Source organism: Echinococcus granulosus, assembly GCF_000524195.1.
Source record: "Echinococcus granulosus chromosome Unknown EG_S00012, whole genome shotgun sequence".
Taxonomy (NCBI): Eukaryota; Metazoa; Platyhelminthes; class Cestoda; order Cyclophyllidea; family Taeniidae; genus Echinococcus; species Echinococcus granulosus.
The window spans coordinates 111896-137619 of record NW_020170392.1 but is presented as its reverse complement, the minus strand read 5'-3'; the positions used below and the strand labels follow the sequence as shown (position 1 = coordinate 137619).

General features: G+C 42.5%; 2 protein-coding genes across 2 annotated transcripts; one reads left to right on the top strand and one right to left on the bottom strand. All coding sequences in view use genetic code 11, as the record gives it.

Annotated features, from left to right (window-relative positions):
- Positions 1–291: 291 nt before the first annotated feature.
- On the bottom strand, positions 292–3132 carry EGR_02569 (Protein unc-50; the record flags this gene model as incomplete). Its single annotated transcript, XM_024491818.1, has 5 exons — positions 292–422; positions 640–786; positions 2207–2551; positions 2766–2831; positions 2865–3132. The coding sequence occupies 5 exons, from the start codon at positions 3130–3132 to the stop codon at positions 292–294; spliced, it is 957 nt and encodes a 318-aa protein (XP_024353633.1).
- Positions 3133–3622: 490 nt separating this feature from the next.
- EGR_02568 (G protein-coupled receptor kinase) lies at positions 3623–25392 on the top strand (the record flags this gene model as incomplete). Its single annotated transcript, XM_024491817.1, has 15 exons — positions 3623–3702; positions 4102–4196; positions 4230–4325; positions 4357–4469; positions 4502–4579; positions 4615–4730; positions 4783–4854; positions 4985–5189; positions 9637–9907; positions 12626–12715; positions 17464–17672; positions 21622–21708; positions 21738–21875; positions 24424–24561; positions 24943–25392. 15 exons carry the CDS (start codon positions 3623–3625, stop codon positions 25390–25392), a joined length of 2238 nt encoding a protein of 745 aa, XP_024353632.1.
- Positions 25393–25724: the final 332 nt, after the last annotated feature.

The window sequence follows — 25724 nt, the reverse complement described above, 5'->3', positions numbered from 1 at the left end:
TCGATACATCCACAAAGGGACGTCGTCCAGAAAGTGCAAATCCCATTACGCAGAGGTAACACACCAGAGAGAAGGATTAATGCAACAGACATTGAAGCATTGGATGTATCGGCAGAGTAAAAATGAGGAAAGGGGACGAGAGTATAGAAGTCATATGTTAAAAAAGGGAAGTTGACGTGAGGGGATTGAGGGGAAGTGAAGGCAATAACACCTGAAAGAACGGGGTAATGGCAGACTGGTGCAATAATGGTGCGTCTTACTTATTTACACAGACACACTTGCGCTCACACATCAAAACAGAGAATAGAAACTGCACATAGCCATTGTGAAATTCCAACGCAGCATCACAGAAACAATGTAAAGGATGATGAAGAGGGTCCCGGTCAGGAGGATGCCTCGTGTGTGCCTCAAGAAGGGCAGCGCTGTAACATACCAAAAGCTCTACGATTTAAGCAAAGGGGTGATGAGAGCGGTAAACACAACGTGCAGAAAAAAGCACACAAGTCATGTGGCATTCTGGCAGGCAAAAAATAAGTTGACTTCAAAGTGGGTAAGCAGTAAATATGTCCGATTCTGTATAATCTTACCGACACTGATTTGTGTCACGTTTATTGCACAAAGATACCATGAAATGCTCACCCTTGTAGCCCAGAAAGGTAATGTATATATAGTAGAGAATTCCAGCCAGCCAGAACGAGTTCCCGATGAGACTACCCACAAGTGTTGGCCTTCGAATGACTATAAAGTAGTGTAAAAGTGTTTCAAAGAGACAAAGACTGGCGACCACTATAAAGAATGGCTTGACAAAGGACCACTAAACCACTCAATGTAATTTTAAAGGTGACATTACTTTCGTCAGATGAAAGGTTCATATTTCAAATCAATTCTGTAATCGCAATGAAAAGGCGGACAATAATGTGAGATGCAGCTTGTAGTTTTCAATTTGAAACATAAGTACAAGATGCTCGCAGATGCATCAATCTGTTCAGGAAAAAACCTTAAGAAGTACAGCCATTTTTAAAGCAGTCAAAATAGTAAATACTTCTCCCTAGTCGCATTTAGAGGATGCTTCAGGTAAGAGGATAATGATAGCGAAATCAAAACCGAGGTTCTCCAGATAAAACTAACGGGTTTCTGTAAAGTTTAAGTCCAAATTGGAGCCAAAAGTTTAGGTACCATTATAAGCTGATAACAAGCTCTCTTAGAAATGTGAATTCTTAAAAGTAGGAATTGAACTATAAACAATAGAGCATCAAGTCATGCAAATCCAAATGGCTGCTACAGATGAAGAAATCATGATTAACAATGAACAAATATAACATTTACTCCAAACCATAAGACTGCAAATAAAAAGAAAATGCCACAAGTGCAATGCCCAACTGCATTCCTGTAAGGCAACCTACATTACCAAGGCGATTTTACGAACAAAGGATTCTGAATTAAGCATCACTTTTAAGAGAATTCAAGTATTTTGCTGCAAAACGATGCAACAACCTGTAACAATCACATTACCACGATTTTGCCATTGGACGCCACGACAAACTGGTGCCAGTATTGTCGGATAAGCAGAAAGAATAAAAGCGTAGATTCTCTAGTCATCGGTCTACCCGTCTCTACTCTAAATGTCTCAAACTAAAGGAACTCCGTGCAAAACTTTTGGAAATTAAACCAAACACTACTAGCTGTTCTGGCAGTCTAGCTAATCACAAACTGAGAGCGTTGAAAACAACTAAGAAACCGAAGGAATTCAGAACTCATTGAAAGGGTACTAGAATGATAAAGTGACAGCTTTAAACTTGGCCAAAATGCAGTCAGTGTAACATGATGCTCATGATCTAACAAAGCACTACCTTTATACAGGCTAATAATATCAAAAATGCAACAGTAAATAGTGAATAATAAAGCACACCACCTGAGACACGCACGGAAAAACAGGGCTGAAAGGCTGCCAAAATAGAGGTGCAATATTTTTTGTAAAGGCTAAAACCGCGAAAAAGTGAGTAATTTCTGGGGATTCGGGAAAATATAGCAGTAAAGGTGGAACTAAATAGAACATCAAGAGACAACTTTTACTGGGATATAAGCAATAGGAAAACATTACCATCCTATTAAAACAACGAGAAATAAGCTAAGGATGCATTGTAAACCTACCGCCGCGTGGTACGTAGGGAGAAAAAGGGATAAGAACTATTAAAGTCCAACTTACAATAGAAGAACATGGGTTGGGTGATGCGCAGGATGATTATGCAAGGAAACAGGGCATTTAGATGAATATCAAAGGCGTAGGCCCACTCAACATCGGAAGTATGTAAGTGAGAGCCGTCAGAAGTGACCGATTCATCGTCCGAAGTGCTCGAAAATTGACGCCTGAGGAGGTACCCACTATTGTTGACATGTTCCATGCCGAGCATCCAGTGGTTTGTGATAATCCACATGCATGTCGCCACCAAGAGACCAGAGAGTATGCATTCGACAGTTAAAGACCAGAGGAGAAGCCTTAGCCAGCCCCAGAACGAATGACCAAGAATAACTGAGTATATTGTAGTAGATACTAAAATCCAAACGCGGAAGTATAATCATTAAAATGTCAGGAGTAATACAATTAGGAGTGCATAATAATGCACAACTTTTTACAAGTGCGAGCACTAAATGCATTGGAAAGGACATTAATCCAATTGTGAACGAACAGTTACGCGTCCCAACGGAATACTACTTTTCCTGATAATGGTAAGCAAAAAACCAGTTACGGTAGAAATCCCACATACCAAACATCCAAGGAATGAAAAGAATCATGAATGCAGGATCATCACGAGCCCATTGATTGCGAGTAGCTAAGGAATAAATGTGAGCATAAAAAAGCGTACAGTGATGATAGCTGAAATTTCTATATAACTTCTGAGGAGAAACGAAAACGTTAACCATTTGCCATGAAGCATACTCAAAATCCATTTGCCTAAATTTGTAAAATCTGGAGAAGTACTTCTTGGCTTTTTCATTTGCACTCAGAGATAATCTCGAACACGTTTGCCCACACAACCTGTGACACTGTTTACGTGTTAATGGTGGATTCGGATAAGCATTATTAACGACCACAAGATTTTTCATGGTAAAATCGCTGGAATACGATTCCATTGCTAGGATCTCTAAGTTGAGAAGCTAGACAGAACCATCAACGATAAAACTATTGCAGCTAGCCGCAAGCGAATATGGCGGATTAAAATAATGTCACCTTTTTTAAAATAATTCTGAGGCTCCTCCAAGAAAACATTAAATGAAAAGCAAAATGATAAAAAGCATTAAGTGCGAATTATCATTTATTTATTTTGCACTGAAAGCCATGATGGTACGACTGGGTCATAAAAATTATTAGTATGCAGCACCCAGTGTCTTAAATCTTTTTTTTAAGGCTGGAATCACCATTACAGGCAGTAGTGCTGAAACGAGGAATATTACTGCGTTGAAGTTCACATCCCCTTGATGACATGACGAAGGTATTGAGACCTAAAAATGCCAAATTCTGTTTTTAATTTGAATGGAGTGATTTAATACAGAGTTCGGTTTAAATGATTGAAATTAAAATTTACGTGAAATTTCATAGAATTTCACAAATGTACGTATAGCTATGCAAGTGCAAATACGGTTGGGTACTGCGAAAACCTTAATAAAGTGTGGCAATGCTGACTTCTATGTTAAGCCATACATGTAATGGAGGTTTCATTTCTAATACCTGCATTTACCTTTTAGGTTATTTTAGCGAATGGATGATTTGACCTGGTACCGTTTTAGATTAAAATTGTGCTAAAGTCTAGGTAGATTCTGCTTAGTCATGAGTGGGCACATCCCTCACATGCAGCCCCTGTGGTTATGTTGCATCATAACAATTTGGGTAGTTACATATGTTTATTTTTCATCGTACCAGTAGAGTTTTTTTCATCTTTTCAGCCTTTTTAGCCGATTTTTTGCGCGATTTTAGGTTTTTTGAATTGATTATTAGGTGCCAAAAAATATTTGTTTTTACTCACCACGGAGAAACGCGAGTATTCGTACGCCCATAGTTTGTCAAACCGTTGACTGATGGGTTCTTTGCTGTTTTTTAATAAGTTTAGTATTTGGTTTTTGTGACGCGCGAATCCTCGAAACAAAAATGGAACTCGAGAACATTGTTGCTAACACCGTATACATAAAGGCGAAAGAAAGTATGTCACTGTCTATTTGATTATATTATTCAGGTGGAACAAGCAAAGATAAGGGTCGAAGTAAGAAGTGGAAAGACATTCTAGCATTTCCTCACGTTAGCATTGCACGAAGAACTCTTCAGATGCTAGGTAGTACGCGTTTTAGTTTCTGATACTGTAGATATCTCCTACAACTACATAGTTCTGCAACAACCAATTGGGAAAAAGTTGTTTTGGTGTTACTGTTATTCAAAGCCAACACTGAAAAATCTCATTGAATTTCTAGATCTTACTGTAATCCGTATAGTATATTGACCTCGGTTTAGGACCTTTATGAGGTTAATCTTGAAGAGTCGGGTCGTGAAATTGCTGCTGAAATAGTTGAAAAATACCTACATCTCGAGGTAACTCCCGCATGCACTACTTTTCACATTTTCAGGCTCACTCTAAAATAACACACTTTCCTGATGAGTGTGCAAGTGGTGTTATAGATCGTATCAATAATCTTTCATCATCAGAGAGTCCACCCCGGGGTTTATTTGCCGGTTTAATCAAGTAACTTCCCATTTAGTATACATAGTTTTAGTCTGGCTGAATCTTGGCTTAGGTTCACAGTTTTTCTTGCATTTACAAAAACCATGTACTTTGACCGTTATCTGCAATGGAAATGGCTCGAGATGTAAGTAACTACTACATTTTCTTTTTACGATTCTAAATATTGGTCATTATCGCTTCTTTTGTTAACCTTTCTCATCCCCCACTTTAATTTTGTCTTTGTACGCATTGTAAGATTGATATTCTATCTTCAGGCAACCTGTCACGAAGGGCACATTTCGTATGTACCGAGTGTTAGGCAAAGGCGGTTTTGGAGAGGTGTGCGCCTGTCAAGTCAGAGCGACAGGGAAGCTCTATGCCTGTAAGAAGTTGGAGAAAAAACGGATTAAGAAACGACATGGAGAGCAGTTAGCCTATGCCGAGAAGAAGATTCTTCAGAAAGTGCATTCGCGTTTTGTTGTGAGCATTTGTTCTATGCTTGATTTGAGGCTGCTACATTCACTTAACCACTTTAATTATCTAAAAAGCGAAGCTACTGGGAACTCTTGGTCCGAATTTAACGCTTTAAGGAGAATAATGTCTATACGTACTTAAAACTTTGTCATTGACAATTCTCTTTCTATTTACTGCACATTCCTGAACCACTTGGCTTTTTTGTCAAGTCGTTTTTCCCATTTAGCAAGTGTTATGAACTAGTTAGTTATCTGCATAAATAATCTTTTGGGGAGTTTTACTATTTGTATTTCTATCAAAATATTTTCACGGGCTCTTAGAAAATTTGGAGTGAATTAATATTCTTTTCGACGTAATTTTTATCTAACGGTTTTTAGCCGTAGATACAGGATTTTGATTTTTTTTTATCTTAATAACAATTATGTGGATCAGTATATAATCATTGTGATTCTCTGTTTATTGCCCGTTTTTAAATAATAGACAAATAAGTTGGCACCGAAACTTCCAAGCTGAGCGTTTTTTTCACACGTACATCCATTTCACCTCCGTATTACTGCTTTCCCAAAAGTTAAATATGGTAAGATTGCTGAAACTGGTTCGTTGTAATTACCTTAGAATGCTTTACCATTTTGGAGTTGGTTTTCATTACAAGTTTTTTAAAAGTAAAGCTCTAAATTTTTTAATTGTGCCTACTTCCACTACGGTACAGTAGTACTGGTGGTAAGATTTGTTCACCATTATCCTCAAAAGTCTAATGAATCCATTATTCTTATTTTCACTTTTTGGAATTACCTTTATCTGGGTAGATTTTTTAGTAAGCCTTCTGTTTTGATAGGTTTGAATTCGTTTGATCGTTTCCCACCGTTCTGCATCGTTTGAGGTTTGTTTCTGCATTTATGCAACGTTTTTTCTCTATACTCAATACTGAAGGTGATTTCTCCCTTTCATGCCGAGCTACCAGACCGGCTCCTTGGTTCTTTCTGTCCATTATCTAACGTGGGTAGATGTTTTCTGCTCTGACAGGTGTGCTTAGGGTGCAGATTGATCATTGTTGATCTCCCTGGAAGACTGTTCTCATTCCCCTCTTCGCGTTCCTTTTATGTGAATAACTTGAAATGGACCGTTTTTTTTGCTTAACTGTATGCAAATGGAATCCACTTCGGTGGTTTTTTGGTCTGATCCTGTCCTGTGCGAGTTAATTTATGTACTTAGCTCAATTGTGTAAGCTATTTCTGGAAGACAGTTTTGATTTCGTCAATGCTAAAACGGTATTGGGATGTCACAATTTTTTGGCTATGGGCTTTTGGTAGTCATGTTTATGGCGTCTCGAGGCTTCCCTGAAGACTAGGAGACATAATGCTCGGGTATTGGAGCTTGGGGCCATTGGCACAGCCCGAAGGTCAGCCCATCGAGCTAAGGTACAACTGTGGAGACTCAAAGTGCTCCCTTTACCCGAACCAAAAGTTAAAAAATAGCAACCAGTGCATTATATAACCCATCATCCTCGGTGCTCCCTTTGGTCACTCAGGATAGATGTCCATTAAGATCGAATTCGCTTTCCGCTGCCGCCAATGTAGTGCCCCGAGACTTCCCTGTGGATGAAAGAAGACATACTACCCGGGCAGAATATACATGTACGACATGCAGAAGGGATTGGGGCTACTGACTTGGCCCAGAGGCCAACCCACCTGGCGAAGGCACAATGGCGGAGACCCAAAGTGTCCCCTTTACCAAAACCAAGAGTTAGACGACCAAAGTACTAGTGTTAGATTTTGGTAACTGTGTTGAACACGTGCCTTCTTTATTGTGTGGTTATGAGCTATCCAAAACAGGACCTGCCGCTTTTGGTAGGCACTACTCTAGTAATGGGCATCTTCCATTGCCGATAGTTGTTTGTCCGTTTGTACCCACTGGTTGGTTTACTGGTTTCAGTGTGTTGTATGCGTACAATGAATGTGTCAGGGTGTGACTCCGCCCCTCACATTTATTGAGCTTTCCTCTACGTGAGTAACATGATCAGGTGGGTCTTGTAATAAGGCTTCTTAAGCATTCCTTGAGGCGTAAGACAAAAAGCTTGCCGCATTGGAGTATGTAGAAAAGAGGATCCTTTTGAGTACAAGCAGAAAGGGGTAGATTTATCCCTCTCGATACTTTTTCTTGCTACAGTTGTGTGGTAGGTCTATCAGCCCCGTATCTATTGCCTCATTTTCTCGCCCACTGGAGCTGATAAATTTCATTTTTGTGTTACATTGACTTTCCCATTACATCGATTCATCGTAAAACACTCGTTGTGCATGTATCCAACTCATCTTCCTAGTCCTAATACCGCGGGTCTTCCCACCTATTTCTTATGATGGTGCTGTTTTTATCCTACACGCGACAGACACGTTAATACTGCTTTTACTGATTTTTTGGAGCCGCATTCAACTCTATTAGCAACCAACTGGTAATGTTTTGTCAACTTGTGAGTTTGACCCGATTTTTACTAACCATTCATCGCGTACTGCTTTCTATCTCGTGTATTAACTTTTCATGCCCTTTCGTCAAAGCTAATAAGTTGTGTCACCCTCCTTTGAAGCTGGCTTGGAGTACAACCGGATAAAAACTTTTCACTCATCAGTCGCTTTTCGCAATAAGGGAGCGTATCCTTTGGTACAAGTTTTTTTATGATTATTTAAGGGTCTGATGAACCCGCATAAGGCTGCTTTAAGACTATTTAGAAGGGTATGTTTTATGCCTCTTATCTAAGGTTAGTTTCATTACATGTAATAATGTTAGCACAATGGCGTTCTTGAAGAGACCAGCATCATAAATGCATTAGTCAAACAATGCAGTGTTATTCCAGTGCATTATCGTAACATGCGCTCATTTTTGGACAATTCCACTCACTGGTGTCTACTTGCTTAACCTGTTTCTTTTCCACCCATTTTCCGTCCGACCAGATGTTTCGTGTGCCTCAATGCAACCTTTTCGGTTGTAATAATTCGCTAGTGTGGTTTGCTAAGCTTGACGGGAAACCCTTAGAAGTTACTATTTTACTTCGTCAACAGGTCATTCTTCTCCCTCTTTTGGTTTGATAAGGATGTCACTTGCCAAGCTTACAAGTCTTATTCCTGCTTTTATATAATTAAGCTCTCTTAAATGTTTCTCTTCCTAATTTTATTTGTGCTATTTACATTAGTCGATCGTCGTTTCAACTCACCTTCGATATTCTGCTTACAAAATGGCTCTATTGCTAGGATAAAATTGCGACTGAAGACAAGTTCTCTGTATTCTGTGGTTTTACCTACTTTGTGAAAGAAAAAACGCACATTGGCTAGCACAAAAGTGGAGGGCGTTTTAGTGTTGACCCAGCAGCTGAGCGCCTTCCACCTATTGGAAACGTCCGTTTGGTACGCTTCGTGCCGAACCCTTGAGGACTGAGCCGTCGCTTAAAACACCCAGTGACTATTACTAAATCACTTATTTGGTCCTCTCCCACTCCTCACATTCATCTCTTCCGCTTGTACCTTAGTTTTAGGGAGTTCGAAATGGGCAAATTTTCTTATTAAATAACCATAAACTGGTACATGTACATTTCTGTCCATTAGCCTCAGTTTGGTGGATTTTCACTTGACATCAACTATTCTTCCACATTTCCACCTCGCATTTTTCGTCGCTTTCATTAAAAGGTACTGTTTTACCAACTAAAGAAACCGTTTTTCGCCAAATCTTGCCCCTTTTCTTGATAATTGTTTTTTCTCCCTTTTGATTCTTTGGGAGATATTTTGAACAAATGCTATGAATTCAGCCCGTTCTTATACTTCCCCTATGCGACGCTCTACACCTGACAAGTGTAACTATTTGACGTGTACTTGATGTCACTAGCATTCCTGCGCCTACATCTGGTCGCTCGTGAGGTTTTCACATCATGCGAAAGGGAAGCAATAACTCAGCTACTTTTACAGTTGCATTTCAAATTATACGGATTCCTGTCATCCATGGGCAATTACTCCCAGCACTTGACTGCTAAGGCTTCTCACACTCTCTCCTCTCTCTCTCTCTCTCTCATTACCACTTTCAGCCTTCCTCTCCGAAATATTGTGGGCTTTTTTTACTAAAAAATAACTTTTACCAAAGTCTTGGGTCTGCATTTTCTTGCTTTTCTAATGATGACAAAATTGCCTACTTACTAAGTAATACTGATTGTGAGGGTTCCCACAATTGGCTTTCGGCTGATAATGTTAAATCTTCTCGTATAACCCGCTTCTTTTTTGCTTTTTTTAAATGCTCTGCTTTTTCTACCGTTACTATTCATTTATTTTTTTTTCGGTGGATGAATTGCCCTGGCTCTGCTTCTCAAAGTTGATTTTTTCCACTCATCTTACCTCATCGTAACGCACCATTCTAACATTCTCAATGTGAGCTTGAAGTGGAAGGCCTTCACTCCACCGTGTGATTTACACTTATGCAGGTGAGTCTGGCCTACACCTTTGAGACGAAGGATGCGCTATGCCTTGTGTTGACTATCATGAATGGGGGCGACCTCAAGTTCCACATTCATAATATGGGCATCACCGCGGGTTTCCCCGAGAGTCGAGCACGTTTCTACGCCGCAGAAATCACACTGGGTCTAGAACACCTCCACTCCCTGCGCATCGTCTACCGTGATCTCAAACCTGAAAACATTCTCATTGACGATCAAGGTGAGTCGCCATTGTGGATGTACTTTAGTCTTTCCTGGAGTCGCTTTTTTTGCCTTCATCTCTCTTGGTATTTTCCATGAAGCAATCCATCTTTTTAACGTTTTTCTAGCCAGGCAATAATTTTCACTTTTGCTGAGCATCTGACTAGGTAGGCATCCCGTCCTTTTGATTTTTTCCTCGGAAACTCGTGTTCAACAAATGATTTTGATCTGAAAATACCAGTGAGAATTCCCTTGAGGGCATTACATAATTCGGTTTTTTTCGTCCGTGTGAACAACCCGGATTCTTTTCACACCCTTTGTACCTTTTTTCTCCCTGGTGTTGCTCCCTTTACACCCTTTTTTTGTATTATACTCATGAATTATTTGTACAGAAGACCTGTCTGTTCATGTCACGCCTATAGTGATGGATCATTAGGAATACATTTTGCAGGTAAACACACCACTTGCTACTATGGCCGCACGCACAGGTGTATGCGTTAAAGTTTTCCCTGTTTATTTATAGTCAGTCGGACCTTTTTATCACCTTGATAGCCTCTAGAAGGCACAATTGGGGGCCTGGTCTCACCAGGCCGTTTATTGGTGGTCGCAGCATGTCAATAGTAGAACAGCCGCACGGGTGTGTTTGTGCTGTTTGCAGTTCATTTACCGGCTCCGGAAATGCACATTACTGTGCTTCTGTAGCTCGTAGTTGGTACCTGCCTCTCCCACCGCGCCTAACGTGGGGGATTAAAAAGTCGCGGTCCCTTTCAGGTCCAAACTTCGGCTAGAACTGGCGGTGATGCTGGATATGGAGTAATAGAACGCACCTCTCAGCGTAACCATCTTATTCTCTCTGCATTGCACGCGGTCCAACAGAGATCAAAGGGTGTATCGAGGTGTTTTATTTAAGCCGCACTTGTGTAAGGTACTGCTTTTGGCATTTTTCATAGATTTGTGTCATAATGGTGCTAAGGAAGAAAGTTTGTAATGTATACGCTCGGTTCTGGTAATGTGTTAAATGTCACGTGGTGAAATGGGTTGGCTTTGTGTGTTCTTGTTGGGCTTTTCAGACGTAATTTGCATCGTTGAATGCGAGAGTGAGCCTTTTAGGTCTATCTCACGCTGTTGTTCATTTCCTTGTAGACAATACTATTTTTTCCATCAACTGATGGTACTTGGGTGGGGTTCATTTTGTTGATAATAGTTCACTCCTCATGACAAAACGCATCCTGCCTAGATATCATTGATATTCCTTGAAATTTTTCTCCCCCTCTTGTGTTCATTCATCTTACTGGCCCGTCTCGATGAAAAAATAATTTGCTTACTACAGTTGAAATTGTACTAGGATTTATCTGCATCACATGAAGACAGTTTGTTTTCCCAAGATCCTTCCAAGCGTATTTCCTTACTGTCATATCCGCGTTTTTGACTGTCATTTAACCAATTCCACCTTGGACATACATATTTGCTTCAGGTGATTCCGCTATCTCATGGCAACCTAGTTTATCCCTGAAAGCACAAAAGATACCATTGCCAACTCCTCTTTCCAATATCCCCATGTATTGTAGGATTAGGTAGTGTAATAAAATATACTGTATTCTTATCGCCTGGCCACCATCTTGCCGACATTACTTAGTGCTGTAGTGACATTCTGGTCTTGACTTTTATATCCACTGGAGTTTATAGGCTGCTCCAATGAGGACTATGAAGGGTCCAGAAAATTTGACCGTTTTGATAATGCAATCAGTTGCTCTCTTCCCCCACTGCTTGCGTGAGTGTGTGTATGCCACCGCCGTTGGAAGTGGTCTATTGGAGAATCTAAAGTGAAACCACTCACTATTGTGCAGTTTTTAAAACGACGGCATCTAATTGTCCCACATAGTGCACCCAGACAATCGTCTTCTCTGCCTCTGTGCACGCCCCTGCATATGCATGGACTTCGATGAATGTCTTGAGTGTTAATTACGTGGAAGAGCTGGACACTAGGAGTCTGAATTAGCCTCCTTGCCCCAGATTGATACGTTCAATTTGGGCGGCAATACTTTTTTTCATTCGCATGTCCACGGCATGCTTATGCAAGTTACTTATTCTTGTGCCTTTCACGTACTGATATGCAGGGTGTCACGATTTGTTCCTTGACTAGTTCAAACCAGCTGCAGACGTGAATGCTAAAATCACTTGTGGAATTCTTGATTTTGAATAAGATGTAACGTCCCAGTTCTCTCTGTAAATGACAAACAGGCTGGTATGTGGTTAACTTAAATGTCACGAATGGAATGGCATACCACCAAGATGGCGCCCGACAGCTGTAGAGATTGTGAGGCCTGCCTGGCCAAGCATATTCTGTTACAATAACAACACCGAGTGAAATTCTGTTTTTCATGAAGATGAGTTCCAAATTTTGAACATCAGCAACCAATTCAGCATTGGATAAAATGTCCAACTTTAGGTCCACAGAAAGAATGCGCCCTCGACCACTGTTGCATGCTAGCCTTGTCAATAGTGGCAGAACTGGCTCGTGACATGTGCACCGGTTATTGATAGTAATAGCATGAAACTTCTCACTTCCTGCTGTTGGTATTACAGTTCCTGTGGCAGGTCCTTCTAAACTTTCGAGAATAAAGCCTCATCTTGGCCTGAATGCGCTTTATATCTACTTTTTGTAGGTAAACACCTTATTACCCACATTATATCTCGACTGCGATCGACAAGTCTGTGGGTCAAAACTTTAGACAGAGCGTCTGATGGTTTTGCCGTTGCCTCTTATTTTGTGTAGGTCACCTTCGGATATCGGATCTCGGTCTGGCGGTAGAAATCACCCCTCATAGCGCTCTCAAGGGTCGAGTGGGCACTGCGGGCTACATGGGTAAGGGTGCCTCTGGCCACATTACTCTCGTGCATAGTTCCACAATGAACTACATTAAAAATATGAATCGAGTTTATGCATCTATGTAGAAATTCCTAATTTATTTAGTATATCAGTCTCGTGGCTTTAAATATTTCATGTTATTTTTGCTGGCATTAAGTCCTTACTTTGTTTTCGCAGAGTTGACACTAGACTGTCAAATATTACCTTAAGGATTGATTTTGCTTAAATATTTACATATTAAATTTTAGTGTGGTTCAGTAGGGTCTCAAAAAATTATCTAAACATAGTTAATCTCCCCATTTAGGTGATGGTATATTCTTACCAAAGCATCCCATATCGGTTCAATTGGCAGTAAAATGTGATCCACTTCCTCCTTACAAATCACGGTAGCCCGGTTGAGACTTCTCTGAAGACATTTTGATGCATTAATTAGCCGGATCCTATCTCCATCCTTTCAACTTCCTACTGTGGACCGTGTGGAAGGGTTGTATTCATGTCCTACGCGGAGGAGCAGGGCTACGTGCTCATTATTTATAGCTCATTTGCGCAGTTCTGTCCCCGGCTGATGGTGTAGCAGCAGCGACAGTAGCAACCACTAAGGTGAGAGTAAAAATAGCATTGGCATGGTGGACGTATCCACACCAGGGACGATTAATTGGCACCACGACCATTGTTGCTGTCATCTTGCCGACGTTATACCATCTCAGAGCCCAGTTAAAATGGGCTCATGATTTTGTGAAAAGAAATGTTTGTGTGTACTGGTGGGACTTAAGTTGTCTCCATGTCGAATTTTCCCTGTTTCCGATAGGACTATGAAAAGGCAAGACAGCTGGTAGGCGAACTTCCGTGGAACTGTACTTCTCTTAGCTACCTGCGGCCATATGCACACATAATCCCTGTTTATTGTGCTTCCGGTCCCGTGACCCTTATAATCCCAGTTCCATGGAAAGTGTCGCTGGTTGGTAATGTGTATGTAGTCTCAATTTCCTTTGTGGGGAAAGTGGTTCCACTGGGAGCTCCCTTTATTACCGCCTCCCTCTCATAATTTCGTTGACAAACTCTGGCATGGAGAGTGTGTGTGTGTGTGTGTGTGTGTACTCTTACTACTCCGTCATTTTTTAATTTTACTTCAAACTGAACTTTGGACTTCATAGTGCAGCACATAGACCCCCGTTAGATCCGCTTGCTATTACTCTAGCCAGAAGCGGGTGATTAGATTCGCACTGATCAGTCAGTCGATCGATTGTCCACTTGTTTATGCGTCGAGTGTCTTCCTTCTACAACACACTGCACGTGTGCCTCCACTCGCATCCCACTCATTTGCCTGCATGACCAACCATATATTGCCTAACTACTCATTTTATCGACGTACACGTACAAAAACCTGTTACTATGACTATCATCTCGTAGGGAAAAATGAGTAATGTACTCATGTGGCGTAGCTAAGTTTCCCCATCAGTAAACAACAAAAACACCAAGTCGTTTGGGTCCCGCCTAGGTGAATAGGATGGTTACTGGTGATGGCTCGTCCTTGCTTTCCTCTCACCATCCTCCTTCTCGCTTGTGTAGTAACGCATCTGGCCAGATCGTAAAAGCTACATGAGAGCCACAATTTATGCAGGCTCTGCTACATTCGTGCCCCATGAGACCCAAGACCAGCACCTCTAGTGTTAAATTGCACCGCGGTCATTTCTGTTTGATCATCATACTCGGGAGCAATCCGATCGGTCGCTTCTCATCCGTGTGCAACATGTCTGCTTCATGATTCTAAGTGGCCGAAAGTACTTCAATCAGTGTGCCTTGCCTAGAACTTGAGCCACAATTGTTATTCTCGATCCAATCTATTATTTGTCACCGCTCTGGAACGATGGTATTGGGGATGTTTGGTAGTGGGGGGAAATCCATTATTCTCATTTGCAATGCACTCAATTCACTTCAGGTTACTTGTTAGAACTTTTTGACAGACATCAAATTTAAAATTTGTACTTTCGCGTGGTGTTGCCTTTTTATTCCGCCTGGGTACGTTACGACCTGACTGATCAACATTCCACCGAGGTGCTCAACTGCATGTGAACCTTCTACTGCTTTCAAATAGGATGTTTATCAAATTTTCCTCGTTGCTTTTGGCGATTGTCGCTTTTTTGTTCAGTCCCACCCGTTATTACGGTCTGACAATGGCTCAGGTAGCTAAAATAAGCCATTTGTGACCACTACAGTCAATCCTTTATCATCCAATGTGGCACGTTTACTCGATCATAAACAAAAAACATCGCCGTCAATGCTAAAGTACATAGAGTCGCACTGTCCATTCTTAGTGTCGTTCTTCATCTCCCCAGCTTCATGGCTCTTTTTATGCTATTTACCGCTCCTCAATTCTTTCTGCGTATGCTCGGAGATTCCAAATCCAGTTCACTTCCGTACTTTGGATAGAAGTAGTACAGTTTCCCTTGTTTGGGGCTTACTGGAGGGTCAAACATGACTTTCCCTTTTTCTTTTCAGTTCCCCTTGCTGGCATTGCTCCAATTCGTGAAATGTGTAAGCCTTTGTTAACATCTGCTTCCTTAGCCAAGGAAGTTCAACATCCCCCACAGTTAGTTTCGGTTCCTTCCGAAGTTTAAGTCTCCTTTCAGTTATGAAAGAAATTTTGCCCAGTCGGCACTCAGTCCTCCGTTACCCTCTGATAAATATCCCTCCTGTGCATTTGCAAATCCTCTGTCGCAATCCATCATCTCAATCAAAATTGCCGATGGAAGTACTTTTGGTTATAGCCCTTATCTATTCACAAGTTAGTATACATAAGCATTCCCATCTACTTGCTTCGTATGTGTGGAAGGTGGAATGGAGATAAATGGGATACTCAGTGCTATTTTGCCATCCATATCCTTATACCGGAGTCCTCTGCCTGCGTTTCCATGCTGAATTTAACGGGGGCCCCATTTACTCTTGTTAGCTTCAACTCACCAACTGCTTGCTCACAATGACGGTTTTCAGCGTTACTCCATGCGTTCCCCTCGTTCGTCAACGGTATAGGGTGATAATCCCGGTTATCCTTTTAGGTGTAACACTTTTAGGGTAGTGTGCGTGTGTGTTGATACGGTTCTAAGAGTACTGCATCATTTTTATGTGGTTGTATTATCAGGTATATCTTCCAAATTCCAAAATTTATCCAAAAAGTCAGGCGTAATTCTACTGCTAGAGCTCACCGCTTAAGTCCACTTAGCCTTTCAATAGTGAATGTGTTCTTTTGCCCTTTGATGAAACAGAAGGTTTGGGAAACTGTGTAAAATTTAGTCTCTCCACTCTCTTGAAAATTCACGGCACAGTAGGCAAGCTGCTGTGTAAATTTGGTTGTGTAGTGATGGCGGACGGTACTTTTGGGGTTTCAATACCTTGGAGCTCCCTATACTTAGACTAGATGCATCCAAATATTGAAAGATGCTGATTGGTAGCTCTGCTTGAGAAATGTGCACATTTAAATTTCCTTCAATTGTCTCCTGTCCATTTCTATAGCCTACTACATCTCACTTTAAAAATCGTTTCCGATTCCCATTTCATTGCTTCATCTGCGGTGAGTAGCGCCTCCACATTCAGTGCTCATGAATCATTTATCCTCTCATGCGTTTCTGATGTCCTCCACGTTCAGCTTTCCTGATTCATTTGCCGCCTTCGTGTTATTTTTTTCTCCTAAATCGAATATTTGCTTTCTTTCACTACAACAAGTGTTTGTTTAATTTATTAATCGCCATTCCTCTGGCCTCCGTTTTCATTTACCTCAATTTCTTTGGAAATCCTTGCTTTTATCAATGCTATTTAAATCTACTGTTAATGATATTCTGATACTTTAAGTAGAACTCTTGACTTATATCTTGCCTTGTTGCCCCACCCTACAAATTATTGTAGTAATATCATGTGTTTTCCACAAAGGGGGCAATTTCGAGCCATAGTAGCTTTAGATTATCCGGTTGCCTACCAAAGTAACCCGAATTTATATGCCATAGCATCTGTGGAACCCATGGAGAGAAGTGTTTCGTCAGCGTCCGGAAGATTCCTCAAAACTACTCCAGATATTCGGGTTTGCTTAAACTTCATGCCGAATCAAACATTTTGCCATGACTTACGATGCGAATACTGAATTTTATTAGCAGGAAATCTTTGTGACAAACCACTTCTTGTCTATTGCCATGAAAGGTCCTGCCTGCTGTATAGTCAACGTTGTAGGCTGCACAAGCACAAACAGGGCTGGTGGACTGTTTAGTGGGACAAATATGGACGCACAGACGTGCCAAAGAAATGGTGTCTAAAGCCACCAAGACTGAAGGGATGTCCTGTTCTCTTTTCCCCCTTAATTTTCCTCATTCACATAATTCCCAGTTATGATTAACGTTTGTGAGGAGAGGAAGTAGGACACTTTCCCGTCACACTGTTTGTCATCCTTCCAAACCGATCAGCCCTCTTTAAATAAGGAAAACCCATTTACTAGCTCGTTAACGACTAGCCTAGCGGTTTCCTCCTGTGGTGTATGGGCGAAATTATGTAATCCTTTTTTTATCAAGAACGAAGAACTGACAGCTCTAGCTATCACAATACCTCCACTCTTAATATCTGATGTTTATCCTAAAAAAATGCCTTTTCATTTACTTAACTAAGGACCCTAAGTACAGCCTATTAAGTCACTCGACCATGCGAAGTACCTCAAATGTTCATTACTAGAATCAGACTATGGTTTGTTGTGTGATTCATTTCAGCTCCAGAGGTGATTCGCGGTGAGCGCTACACTTTCAGTCCCGATTGGTTTGGTCTCGGTTGCATTGTCTACGAGATGATAATGGGACAGCCGCCTTTCCGCAAACGACGGGAACGCCTCAAACGCGAGGAAATCGATAGGCGGGTCTGTGAGGACACCGAGACCTACAACCAACGCTTTAGTGACGTCGTCCGAGATTTTACCTCCTCTGTATGTTACCCAATTCCTCTTATCTTTTATTTTGAGATTGGCTGTTGTAGACGTATTCGAGGAGGATCGTACGACTTCATGAGACGGATCGAACGTTCGAAATTCCAGAAGGCGTCTCGATAAGAGTTGTGCATATTTTAACCATTTATTGGGGTCCTTTTTTTGTGAATGTACCGAAAATTGTGGGTTAATTTTTTTGTGATAATGAAGCGCTCTTTCCAGAGTAGGCCTTGGAAGAAGTGAATTGACTAAGATTTTATAGTTGTTTTATTATGGAGGATGCTTATCAAAAGTCCTTATTATTTTTTCTGTGAAATGAACACTGCGATAGTGGCACTTCCCGTAAATAGTTATTCATTCCTTCAATTAGTACCAAGAAGGAAGTGAATATTTGTGCAAGGTGTTTGTACCTGTAACACTTGTCAACCCCTGTCACATCTCCCTTATTATACCACCCGAAACTGAGATACCATGTTAGGAAATTGTAGGAGAGTGCTTCTATTTTCGGTATACATGTCCACTTGAAAAGTTTTTTTTGTTTTTTGTAGCTTCTTTAATTCTCTATGTATACTGGACATTAAACCTAATCAATCGATTTTTTATAGTTTGTTTCAGTTTAATATCCCCCTTAGTGGCGGCATTTCTTATTCCTGAGCTTCTATTGAAGTCTTGTGGTTTCTTAAGTTCTGGTTTCTAATGGCTTCGTTGATGCATGTAGCGCCCCGATTCTTTCCTGAAGATGAAAGAAAACATTATGCTAGGGCAGAATATTATTTATCTCCGACGTAGAGAAGGCCTGGAGGCTAAGCCACCCGTAGAAGGTACAATTGCGGAGTTTGAGAGTTAAAAAAAAACATCCTATTATATTGTCCCTCTCCTCTTTTGAATGTCGTTCCCTGGCGCTTCCTCTTGGTCAACATCCTGCGTCAATCATCACAACCTACTCGGTTTTGTAAGGGTAAGGAGATGCACCTATGAACCAACCGCGCCAGTCATCTAATTTGTGTTTAATGGAGGGGATATCTAAATGCAACACCATTGATCCCTTTTGGCAACTATACTGGATCTGGATTTTCATCCTGTATGGGAACTGTACTGGGGGACGGGAGGATGGGGGGATGCGCAGGTCATCACTCGTACCCATCATTAGTCGTAAGAATATTGGCCCAAAAGCAGACTTATTTAATAAGGGACGGGATTTGAAATTATTTTGGGGGAATAAAATGTTTTGTGTCTGTTCATCCTTCCCACTTTTTACTCCAGTGCTGCCATGTCGTATCTATCTGGGTTCTATCGAGCCAGTGGAGGTATCGAGAGTTTATGTCGTTGATATTTTCATGCAGCTCCGTAATGAACATTTCCATATGGTTTATAGTCATGGCTACTGTCGCTTCATTTGTGAATAGCATTACTGCGGAACACGGGACTGGGGCTGGGATAGTTGCCGAGGGCAGACGTCATTTTCAACCCTTGTGTCAGGGGCCCTTACAAATTCTCCATCCGCAGCATATGCCCTTCTACCGTCACATCCAGGTTTACCATTCAGCAATAGGCATAGGAGCAGATGTCCTTTGGGATTTGGTTTATATTCTGTTTCTACCAATGTAGCGCCCCGAGACTTCCCTGAAGACGGAACTATACATAATACTCGGGCAGAATGTGCATTGTTGACCTACAGAAGGGCTTAGGTGCCACCGGCGCTACCCAAAGGCCAGGCTGCCCATAGGAGGTACAATGGCGGAGCCCCTGACTGGCCTATTACCAAAACCGAGAGTTAAGTAAACAATCAACCTACTACAATGTATCCATTTGCACGATAAGGTGGTGACAATATACAAAATCATGTTTACTAATGCGCTCTAGTGTCGAATAAAGCTCATCCAAGCTCCACAAATGCCAGACTGTGATGTGGTATATTTTCCCCTAAATTCACTGTTTTTACTTCAATTTACATTTTATGAGCGTGAATTATTTGTACTCTATTAGACACTTCAATTACATAGCCGTGTTATTGCCTAACTGCACCCAGAAGGTCAATTGGGAAGGCCGTTAATCATCTGCTTTTCCCCATTTTTCGACTCAAAACAGTTGAAGTGTGAAATTCCTGCAGCTCTGGTAGTGTTGGTTTATTATTCGAATGTCATAGTATTGTTTAACTCGAGGCCCTTTTCATTGATCTAAACATGGATGAAAATCCAGAAGGATGACAGCATGCAGGTGAACAGACAGCATTGTCTCCATCACTTCCTAGAAAGTAGTGGAATCAGTCTTCACACCGAAAAGTAGTCGTGTGCGTCGGAAAAGCCCGCGGTCTGAGTTAATTGTCAGCAATTCACGACACTTCGGTGAATGTCAACAAGGTCCACCTTGGTGCAAAGTTTTCACCTTTTCGTGTGGTGAGCAGATTTTCAAGGGTAAGCTGCGCCATAATATTCATGGAGTGAGGCTTTGGGGCCAGTGAAAAAATCAGTATATGTTCTGACTAGGCCGTTGAGTCTACTGCGTGTGTCCAGAGAGTTCCATTTGATCACCGCGGGCACTGCTGGCAGTTCGAGTGGTGTGATGGACCAATGGTTCACCGAGTCAGGTTGACGATACCTGAGACAGTATCAATGTATAGCCGGACTTTGTAGCCATTCATTCCAGTGGTAATAAACCATATGCTGCCGGGCACATTAACTTGGAAGACGATCGTCACGTCGTGCAAGTGGCCAACTCTTTTTGGCCTTCTCTCATCCCATTTCCTTACCCGGCTTGGAGTTGGGTGGACGGGACTGGCGCTATCCATCCTTGTGGTTGGTGGTGCTGCACTTACGGCTCCGATACTGTTTGTGAGGGTAGAACTTGGTGGTGTCAGGCTTTACAGTGCCAACAGAACAAGAGGAGGATCTCCTCGGCTTTAGCGTCGGGATGCAAATCAGGTTCGGGGGAGGTCAGGTTGTTTGACTTGATGCACTGCATGGATTTCGGGACTCTGCCTCGGTCCTCAGACTGGATTATGGCGGTCTTTTGTTCTGAATTAGCCACGAGTTGGTACTCAGCGATTGTAGTGCGGGTGATGTTCGGTCGTACACGAACATCTGTAAGTTCAGTAGGCTGTATGCTGCCGATTAAAATGAGTAACTTGAGCCTATCATCGGTTAGACTTCTACTATAGACGTCCGCACTCGCGATTGGTTTCATTCAGGACTAATTTCAATCATTTGTAATACTTACTGAAAAGCGATGACCTGTCACTGAAGTGTTGCCTCAGGGACTCCGCGATCTGGTCGAGGTCGCGGCATTTTTGGGCTGCAATACTTTTCAAGCTCTGTTGATCCCAACTTACAAAGTAGGGGGGGAATCTTTCACACAGCACGTGAAAGGAGATCGACTGAACAGGTGTGGCAATGCCGTCAGTTGGTGCTAGCGATGAAGGACCTATAATGATCTCCCTCATTCAGGTAGAGAAGGTCAAAGCTAGTGCAAGTGGCGCTGTAATGGCCAGACGATACACTTGAGAAGCTGTTAGCCCACATACGTGTGTTGATGGGTGGATGGCTTAATGTGGCTATTTATGAGAGGCCGAGCCATTCGTCACATTTCCGCTTATGTTTGCGGCTGATTGCCCTTAATCTCCTTTCTCGCGCTTCAAGCTTTGGCTATACCACGCCCAACGCGCATGGGCGGACGCGTAGATGCGCCCCCAAAATTATCCACCCTGCGGTCTCGTCACTACCCTTTGAATCCCTTTTTTATTCAGGCCCGTATTCAAGATCTTTTTTGCAGATGTGGATTACAGTTGTTGGGCTTGTTCATGTTGGTGAGAAATGCTTGTGGCTAGTTTTTGGGCGATGTAAAGAGGAAGGTCACAACGCAATAGAAATTTGATGAACGACCTGCGTCCACACTATCATCCCAATAACCTAATGGCCATAGGTGTACTTGACCGGGGCTGTTGAATACGCAGACGTTTGTCAGTCCTATCAGTAGTCGAAATGCTTTTTATCCAAGTTGCATACAGCTGGTAGTTATTCGTTGTTCATTATTCAGTCGGGTGTGCGTCTTCTCTGTCTTTGGTTGTAGTTGCTGCAGAAGGACAAGTCTCTCCGGCTGGGCTGTGATGATCGAGGCGCAAGTGGCGTGAAAGCACATCTCTGGTTCCAGGGCACGAACTGGAAACGCCTCGAGGCTGGCCTCATCGAACCTCCCTTCACTCCAGATGTAAGTTTTTAATTGTTCCAAGAAAACGGCCAATTCGCTCATCTTCCATTGTTTTTGTTACTTAGTGCCGTTGTGGGAGTTGGGGGCATAAAGGTCTTGTGAGATCTTGTCCTTGCACAATCCTTTTGTACAATAACAGTTTTCCTCCCTCTGTTAACTAATAATAACTATGTCAGTTCTGTCCTGGCTTATTTAGTTGTGATCGGAGAAACACTTCCCTACTTGGTGCCTACTTATTAAGTCAAAATGGTTGATGACGCTTTTAGTTTTCTTTCCCCCCTAATTATCTCGAGAAAAAAAAGGCTAGTGGTTTGGTCTTGTGAACAAGAGATCAACTTTAAGCATGAAGTCCGGGTGAAAGGAATTTTGACGGGATAAAAATCACTTTTTAGGTCAGCAGCTCCCCCCTTATTTGGGTTGGGAGAGTTGATTACCTTAATGTAGCTACGCGCTACCCCTTGGGAAGATGAATCTTGAAACGATCTCCGCCTTTTAACCTGAGAGATATGTTTCAATAATTGACATGATGAATGGCCGTTATTGGCCACATCCAGACTGTTTCGGCCGCCTATTGTTGCACAGGCCTCCCTACAGCCTCATTGTATCAACAGTGGGAAGTTTCTCTCTTAGTGGCTTTTTTTTAGCTGGATAATGGGCGCAATCATGTGGCTCCTCACTAATCCCTGTGGTCTTTTTGTAAGTCTTTTAACCAGTTATTTAAAACGACTTTCAAGCAACACTAAAAAAGCTTCTTTCTACTTTTATCTGCCATGCATAATATTCTTCCCTGAAGACGAAAAAGACATATCACTCGGGCATGATGTGTTAGCATAGCCTGGAGGCCGGACTGTCCAGCGGAGGCATATTGGCGGAGCCTTAAGCCCCGCGTAACCAAAACGAAGAGTTGAGCAAACAATTAAGGTATTGCATATCCCCCTCTCCCCGCATAGGCGTTGTTTCTGGTGCTTTCCTTGGTCAACCTCCCGCGTAGGCCATTACAACGTAGTCAGAGCTGCAAGGGAAAGCACCCACGAACCGATCGCGCCATTCATTGAATTTGCGTGCAACTGGGGAGATATCTTGGCAATTCCACTGCATCTGTAGTTTCTTTCTCTTTGGGAATTGTACTGGGGATGGGAAAATGAGCAGGTCATCACTTTTGTCCAAGCTAGTCGTAAGAACACTGGCCAAAAAGCAGGATAATTTAATAAAGGGCGAAGTTTAAAATAGATTTGTGGGGGTAATGTTTCGCATCTGTTCATCCTTGTCGCTTTGTTCCCACTTCAGTACTGACCATTCATATGTATCTTCCTTCCATCAGGTGGTAGAGAGATGGAGGAAGTATCGCTTGTTTGCTTCATCGATATCTCCATACAGGTACGGTAGACAGCTCCGTAACGAACTTTTTTCCCGTGGTTTACGACTAGTGTCGTTTCAGTGGTTAATAGGTTTCCTACTGACCACGGGACTGGGATAGTTGCCGAAGGTGGAAGTCATTTTTAGACGCAGCATATGCACTTCTTCCGCTACACTAAGGTTTACCATCCAGAAGCCAAAATCAGGAAAGTTTTCCCTTTAAGGTAAGGTTCTCTTTCCCCTGCCATCAATGTAACAGAAAGGTAGAGGAGGATATTCGGACTGATGCTTGGCATTTATTCATTTATGAATATCATGCCATCCTACGTTATGATAATACACATAAATGTGGCTTTTTTCCTCAGATTCTCCCTCTCCCTAGCATGGCATCCATCCCGTAGAATATAGTACACTTATTCGGCATTGGATGTCCCACCTCATTCTTAGGACGTCCTCCTTTGTCGGAATAAAAGGCTCAAATAAGGCGGTTTGCAGAATGTACTGGGAGAGTTTTGAGCGCTTCTTCGTCAGTGGATTATCCTTCCTCCTGCAATGTCTTAACGGTGCTGCCTATTCGGTATCTCGCCGTACGCTCACTTGGCATCTCGGCTTACGTACTACCGCTGTAGCCGATATTTCTCCTAGCGTAGCGTTTTCGAAAGAGTACACTGGTGCGAGTGGCCATTTAATCGCCTAATCTCGGCCTACGCTATATAGCCAATACTCGATCTCCTAACCGTATTATTTGATTTGCCTTCGAAAGTACACTTGAATCGGATGCATTTTTAATGCTGCGACCTTCACCTATTCCGATCATATTGGTGCTTTCTCGGGGACGCTAATTCCTGCATTCACCTTGCTGCATTTACACTTGGGTGGGATTGAAGTCCCCCTTTCTGCCTGATGTTTTCAAATGTCAAATCGAGTACAAATGCTTCAGCAGTCCCACTTTACTGTCTGGTTACTCTTGTCCTTTATTGGAGGTTATTAATTTTATGGCTTGCGTTTTTGGTGCGCCGCCTCTGTCTGATACAAGGCTACTGACGCTCAAATGGTCCACTTACTTTTAATTGCACCTTTTCAACGTCCACTTAGGTTCTACTTTCTAAAGATCACTTCATTCATTTGACCTCAGTCCTATTGACACCTACTACTATCTTCCTCATTAATGATAGCAAGGTTTTTATTTCAGCCCCATGCTGTTTATGCCAAGGACGTTCTCGATATTGAGCAATTTTCTACGGTCAAAGGTGTGAAGCTTGAGGCAGAGGACGTTAACTTCTATCGGAAGTTCTGCTCCGGTGCCGTCTCCATACCCTGGCAACAGGAGGTAGGTCTGAGTTCTCTCGTGCAGACGTCTGTTTGGCATGAGTGCCGTTGCTGTTAAAAGATCTGGGTCATGAAGTCAGTCGAGATTATCATTTGCCATTTGTCTCGGATTGGCAAACAGTCATGGGAACCAAAGATCGTTGTCTAGCACTTTTCTAGTTGCTTGCCTTTGCCTAAGGCAATTAATGCTGCCAAAAAGCTTCACTATCATTTTCAGCATACTCCACAAAAACCGTTTCAAAAAATCTTTTTGAATGTCAATTAAAAGACTATGAGATTACCCACGATGGGGGAGAAACTGATCTCGTCGTTAGCATACGAATTCCCAATTTGTGATAATTCTTCCTGCCTCAACCATCTAGAGCTGCTTTTCTCACTTCAGATGATAGAGACAGAGTGCTTCGATGATCTTAACATCTTCTACAACCTTGACGGAAGTCTGGTGGCCAATCTAAACGAACAAATGCCTCCACCGGATGAAAACTCGACCCGTTCCTCGTGCTGCTTCCACTTCTGCACCAGCAACAGCGGTGGTAGGAGTGGGGAGCGCAAGTTGCCAACGCATAGTCGGCCGAGTCGTCGTAGCACCGTAAACCGCAGTAATCCTACCGAGGACTCCCTCACTGACTCCACACCCCTCCCCTCCACTACCGCAGTGGTGGTCGCGGACCCCCTTGAGGGCGTCGGACCGCCACTTGACGAGGCCAGCCTCTCCCACGACGACTCCGGCGACGCTCTTCTCAGTCTTGCTGTTCAGCGAACCAAAGCCCTTACCTCTCATCTTGAGGCACCCGATTCGCCTCTCGGGCAAAGTGTGACCCCTTCCTCCTGAGCCAAGAACTGCCTATTCGTCTGGGCGCACCACACTTAGCCCCGCCCAAGCGAATCGGATTGCCCATTCCTCCCTCGCGTATTTTCGGTGTACATGTGTATACCGAATCACCAGACTACTTTGCTCCCCCCTCCCCTCCCTCCTATCTCTCCTCACGGCCTCTGGATCACCCCTCACCGTGAGAGGGTGATCGGAAGACTGGCGCCCAAAGAACAGACCTGTAAAATAGACCCACTGCATTTAATGGCGTTCTGAATGTGTACAGCTTCCTTCCCCGCTGATCTCGCCCCGGCAATTTGTATAAATCTCTATGCATTTGTTTCCTCCATGTT